Source organism: Nicotiana attenuata, chromosome 2 (genome assembly GCF_001879085.1).
Source record: "Nicotiana attenuata strain UT chromosome 2, NIATTr2, whole genome shotgun sequence".
In the NCBI taxonomy this organism is placed as follows: domain Eukaryota; kingdom Viridiplantae; phylum Streptophyta; class Magnoliopsida; order Solanales; family Solanaceae; genus Nicotiana; species Nicotiana attenuata.
In genome coordinates, this window is record NC_031990.1 from 51355585 (window position 1) to 51361584 (window position 6000).

The 6000-nt window shown below is 35.0% G+C and overlaps 1 protein-coding gene across 1 annotated transcript; it reads left to right on the forward strand.

The window, feature by feature from the left end:
- Nucleotides 4861-5415, forward strand: LOC109219558. Its single transcript, XM_019384022.1, has one exon. The coding sequence runs from the start codon at nt 4861-4863 to the stop codon at nt 5413-5415; it is 555 nt and encodes a 184-aa protein (XP_019239567.1).

The window sequence follows — 6000 nt, forward strand, 5'->3', positions numbered from 1 at the left end:
AATATGAAAAAGGTTTATTTTTGTGTCTCCTAAGTTAACTGGGCGCTAGTAAGCAAATTCATAACGATAAAGAGTTGAGATTCTTTTTAGGGAAAAGGTCCAAAATTATCCCTCTACTATACTATATTGTTTACTTCTGTCACCCGTTATATTATTCGTCAAATTTAGCCCCTACCGTTAATCAACTTTTAAAAATTGCCCCTACCCCTAACGGATCTACACCGTGGCAGCTGACCCCTTATTTTTTTTCCATGTCAGCTGCCAAGTCACTCGACCCCGCCAAATTAAAACCCCACATACCTCCCAAACCCTTTGTATGACAAGATGTAAAAATAAGAAACTCTGCCATGGGACTCTTAATAAACATCCTCAATCTCATGAAACCTCGAATTATCTGAGACCCCATTTGTGAAACATCAAACCACATAACTTTGGTTGTCCCAATCAACAAGAAAATTACAAGTTCGAGAACCTGAAATCCGAAAACTCCATAACAGCCATTAAAGAAGCTTGAAGCTTCGAATCCAATAATCGGATTTTCGCATATCGAAGCTATTTCGATTGCATATTGTTTCAAACAATCGAAAACGTTGATTTAGACCACTTTTGAGTTGAAAATTCAGCAGTTCGACAAAGTTGCACCTACAACTCCAGTTCGTCAGCTCCGAACTTTATATTATGATTGCTGAAATTGAATGGCTATATTACAAGTTGATTTTTGAGAATTGTTTTGTGTTTTGACTCAAATGAGTTTTGGATTCGTCCATTATAGTGAATTTTGGGAACCTACGTTGTTGGGTGTTCGAGAGTTCATGGTTTAAAATTCAAAGTTGCAGACTAAATTATTGTTAAATTTCTTTGTAGTTCACTGTGTGGAGCTGGTAGTGTTGCTGGAACGGTGGTCTATTATTCAAAGCTTGATTCGGCCAATTGGGGCATTCAAATTTATTAGAAACTTTGATAGAATGGGGTTGTAATACTTGACACATTTTTTGGCGTTGGTCATTCTGACCAGAAGTCGTTAGAGGCCGATTTCGCCGGAAAATCTATGGTGGCAATACATATATTTTTCTAAGATGTATTTCCATAGGCACATGTTTCTTGAGTTAAGACTTAAGAGATAGAGAATAAGATGTAAATATTTTAATAACAAAATAGGTGGGTTAATTAGTAGGACATGATGACTTGGCTGCTGACATGAACAAAATATTAGAGGGGTTGGATGCCACAGTGGAGGGACGTTAGGGTTAAGGACAATTATGCAAACTTTATTAATGGTAGGGATAGATTTGGCCGAAAAGTATAATGGGGGACAAATTTAAATTATATACCATAGTAGAGAGACAATTTTGAACATTTTCCCTTCTTTTTAATTGTTCGAAATGATATTAATGTTATAAAAAATGAAACAATTGTAATAGGGAAAAGGTCTGTATTTGGCCCTCTACTTTGTTATATAGTTTACAATTGTCCCCCGTAATACTTTTCTTTCAGATTCACCCCTACCGTTAACAAAATTTTTAGAATTGCCTTTAACCCTAATGTCCCTCCACCGTAGCACCCAATCCCTCTATTAATTTGTCCACATCAGCTGCCATATCAGTAGGTCCCGCGTAAAATTAACCTCATCATCACACACCAGACTCCATGACCTTCATCTTCCTCTTTCAATCCAAAAAAAATTCACCATTAAAGTAAAATTCATTTTCAACCACCAAAAAATATCAATACTATACCTCGCCGGAAACTCCCATGAACAGAAAGATTTTAACGATGATAAAGTAAATATGAACCAGCCAACAAAAAGAAACAAACAGAACCCTAAATTTATTCATCTTCTCGGGGTGGGACTTTCCAACCAAATCTTATTAGATTAAAACACTCTAAGTGCTACACTTTTCGGTGAAATTCTAGGGATGAAGAATATAAAGAAAAGAAAAAGAATAAAAATAGAAGAACTGAGGTTTCAAAATTTAGAGTTTGAGTTTGAAATTTTATTGAATTGAGGTTGCCTTCCCTGAAATCAGATCTGGGTTTTGAGAAAGTTGGAATATAAATGGCTTTCCTTTGAGAATTTTGGTCATCGAAGAAGAACATGAAAAAGTGAAGAAATAGACAAAGAGGGGAAAAAAGTAAAAGAAAGATTAAAAATTATTTTCTGTGACTTTTAGTGTGTGGGACCTGCTGACTTAGCAGCTGACATGAACAAATTAATAGAGAGATTGTGTACCACGGTGGAGGGACGTTAGGGTTAAGGACAATTCTAAAAATTTTGTTAATGATAGGGATAAATTTGGACGAAAAGTCTAACGGTGGACAAGTTTAAACTATATACCTTAGTAGATGGATAATTTTGGACCTTTTCCCGTTGTAATACTTTCATTCTACGGAAATAGGGTCATATTTGCCCATGTACTCTTCAAAAAGGGTTATATTTGTCCTTTGTTATACCTTTTTGATATATTTATCCTTACCGTTTTACTTTAGGATCATATTCTTCCCTGTACTCTTCAAAAAGAGTTACATTTGGCATTCATTATACTTTTTGACATATTTATCCTTACAATTATACTTTAGGATAATATTTGCCCCTCATCTATTAAATCCCCATGTCCCACTTTTGTTTTACTATATGGTGTCTACGTGGATTTTTTTCTCCCAATTTAAATATGGTCACCTATTTAAGATAATTTAACCCGCCCACCCAATTTAAATAAGGTCACCTATTTAAAATAAAGTTTTTTTTCCAGCTCCATATTTTTAGATAGCAGCAACAATATATTGGCAAACAATAACTTTGAACTCAAAATCACTAGTCTGATACAGCTCACGATTATTGCAATAACCAAAGTAAATTACGAGAAGTTGCACAATAATAGAGTTAATGACAAAGGTCAGTGCTTAAAATAGAACGCTGACAGAGCCTAAAACTCGAAGAAAACTTTCAAGTTTATTTAAGAAAATATCAAGATGAGTGAAGTTTTGAATAGCGTCTATAAGCGAGACTGAACCAAGTTGTCGCTGGCGGATGAACACTATAGTTTCTTTCACTCACTGTCCAAAATTTTCTCACTCAGACTTGATTTGATAGGTTGCTGCTGCTATCCGTAAAACATGAAGCTGATCCGGATAAGAGAGATGGACGAGTGGGGGGAGGGGGTAGGGAACTAGGATTTCAGTTTATTTTAGTTAGTGGGTCTGGTTTAATTGGGTGGGCGGGTTAAATTATCTTAAATAGGTGACCATATTTAAATTGGAGGAAAAAGAAATTCACATAGGTGCCGTGTAGGAAAACAAAGGTGGGACATGGGGATTTAATGGATGAAGGACAAATATGATCCTAAAGTATAACTGTAAGGATAAATATGTTAAAAAGTATAACGAAGGGCAAAGGTAACCCTTTTTGAAGAGTACAAGGACAAATATGATCCTAAAGTATAACGATAAGGATAAATATATCAAAAAGGTATAACGAAGGGAAAATATAATCCTTTTTGAAGAGTACAAGGACAAATATAACCCTTTTCCATTCATTCCGAAAAAGAAAAGACATAAGATGATAATATAGGATGTAATTGACTTTGATGTTAACTCGAAATTATTGTCTTTCTCTCTTTTTCTACATTTTCCTGAAGTTGCCAATTCCTTTTTTCCATGTATTATATGTTTTTGTTAAAAAGATTCTAACTACGGCTAAATTTCTTTCTTGCTAAAAGTATTTTTTTTTTTAAATTAAGGTGTTTGTCCAAATCTTTGGAAGAAAAAAAAATTGCTTTTGAGTATAATCATATGTTGTTTTTGAGAAGCTGAAAAAATAGCTTCCCCCAAAAGTATTTTTGAAAAAAAAAACACTTAAAACCTAGGTGTATGATCAAAGTTGATTTGCAAAAGGCCTATGACTCTGTTGAATGGGTTTACTTGGAATAGGTTCTTGAAGGTTTGAATTTTCCATGAAAGATTGTCAAATGGTTAATGACTTGTGTGAAAACAGTCAACTACACCATTCTATTGAATGGAGAATCTCTAGAACCATTTAATGCTATTAAAGGCCTTAGGCAAGGAGATCCAATCTCTCCTTTCCTATTTGCCATTGCTATGGAATACTTGAGCAGGCTTCTTAATAAATTACACCAGGATAAGAGGTTCAAATACCATCCCAGATGCAGCAAACTACACATAACCCATCTAAGTTATGCTGATGACTTGTTGTTGTTTGCTAGAGGGGACACTTCCTCAACTCAAAGGTTACAGGAATGCTTCACAACATTCTCAAGAGCTTCAAGATTGCAAGCAAACCTAAATAAGAGTGCTATATACTGTGAAGGTATGGAAAGAGGGACTATAGAAGCAATCTGCCAGAATATGGGATATACTCAAGGTCAACTGCCCTTCAAATACCTAGGAGTGCCATTAATCACAAAGAAGCTAAATATGTTACAATGGCAACCTCTCATCACAAAGGCAAAGATTACTTCATGGAATGCAAAAAAGTTGTCTTATGCTGGAAGGGTCCAATTAATACAGACCGTGTTGTTTGAAATCCAATCATATTGGGCTCAAATATTTCCATTACCAGTCAAAGTGATCAAATTAATAGAAGCTTATTGTAGAAGTTACATGTGGTCCGGTGGTAATGAAATCACAAAGAGGGCCCTCATTGCCTGGGATAAAGTGTGCCTACCTAAGACAATTGGTGGACTTAACCTAAGCAACCTTCACATCTGGAATACTGCTGCCATTGCCAAAACTTTCTGGAATTTATCTCACAAGGAAGACAAATTGTGGATTAAGTGGATTTATGCTGTGTACATCAAGGAGTAGTGCATATACTCTATGTCTATCCCTATGAATGCAAGCTGGATGGTAAGGAAGATATTGGAAGCAAGGGAGATCATAATGCAACTGCAAAGGCCATTAGAGGATAAGAAAAGCATCATTAAACAGATATACCTTCAACTGACTCCAATGTTGCCCAAAACTACCTGGAGAAACCTAATGTGTAGCAATGCTGCCAGACCTAAGGCTATAATCACAATGTGGCTTCAATGTCAAGGAAGATTACTTACTGTAGACATACTTAAGAAATGGGGACTCAATGTAAATGACTCATGTGTGTTATGTCATACTAACTTGGAGACAAGGAATCATCTGTTTACTGAATGTGACTATGCTAAAAGGCTGTGGTGCAGATTGAATCAATGGGCAAGGGTACATAACATTTGTGGTGTAACATGGGAGCAACAACTGCAGATCATTTGTCAGCACACAAGAGGTAAATCAACTGTTGCAAAACTTCTCAAGATGATGTATGCTGAATATACACACATGCTCTATGAAAAAAATGAATCAGAGAATATTTCAAGAAACATTCAGAGATTACACAAGCTTGGCAAGGGAGATAGTCTGCATATGTAATTTTAGGGCCATAGGGAATGTAAAGACACTGGTACAAAAGCTGTATTTCTAGCATAGACCACTGATAGCAATATGTTTAGAATGCTAAGATAGTATAGTCTTTCTCCTGTAAACTTCATCAGAATTAGCTAGCCGGGAGTAGCTAAGCTATGCTTTGTAATGCCTTCACTTTTGGTGATTAATAAAAAAAGATTAATTACCAAAAAAAAAATACTTAAAAACACTTTATAAAAATTTGGTCAAACACTAATTACTGCTCAAAAATATTTTTCAAATTGATTACTCAAACACGAACTGTTTCTCACTAAAATATTTTTTTTAAAAAACAACTTTTCAGTATAATTTGATTTTAGAATCTTGACCCAACAGGCTATAGAAATAGTACTAGTATTATATTTTAGAGTTATGTATTATTCTCTATTGTGGCTAGGAGTGGCAAAATGGTTAAAAGAAAACAGTTAACCACTCATATTATCCACTAAAAGATGAGTTGGATAATGAACTTTTTAAAAACGGGTCAAATATGGATAAGAACCATTATCCATTTAGAAAATGGATAACCAATGGATAAGCAATGGGTCTAAC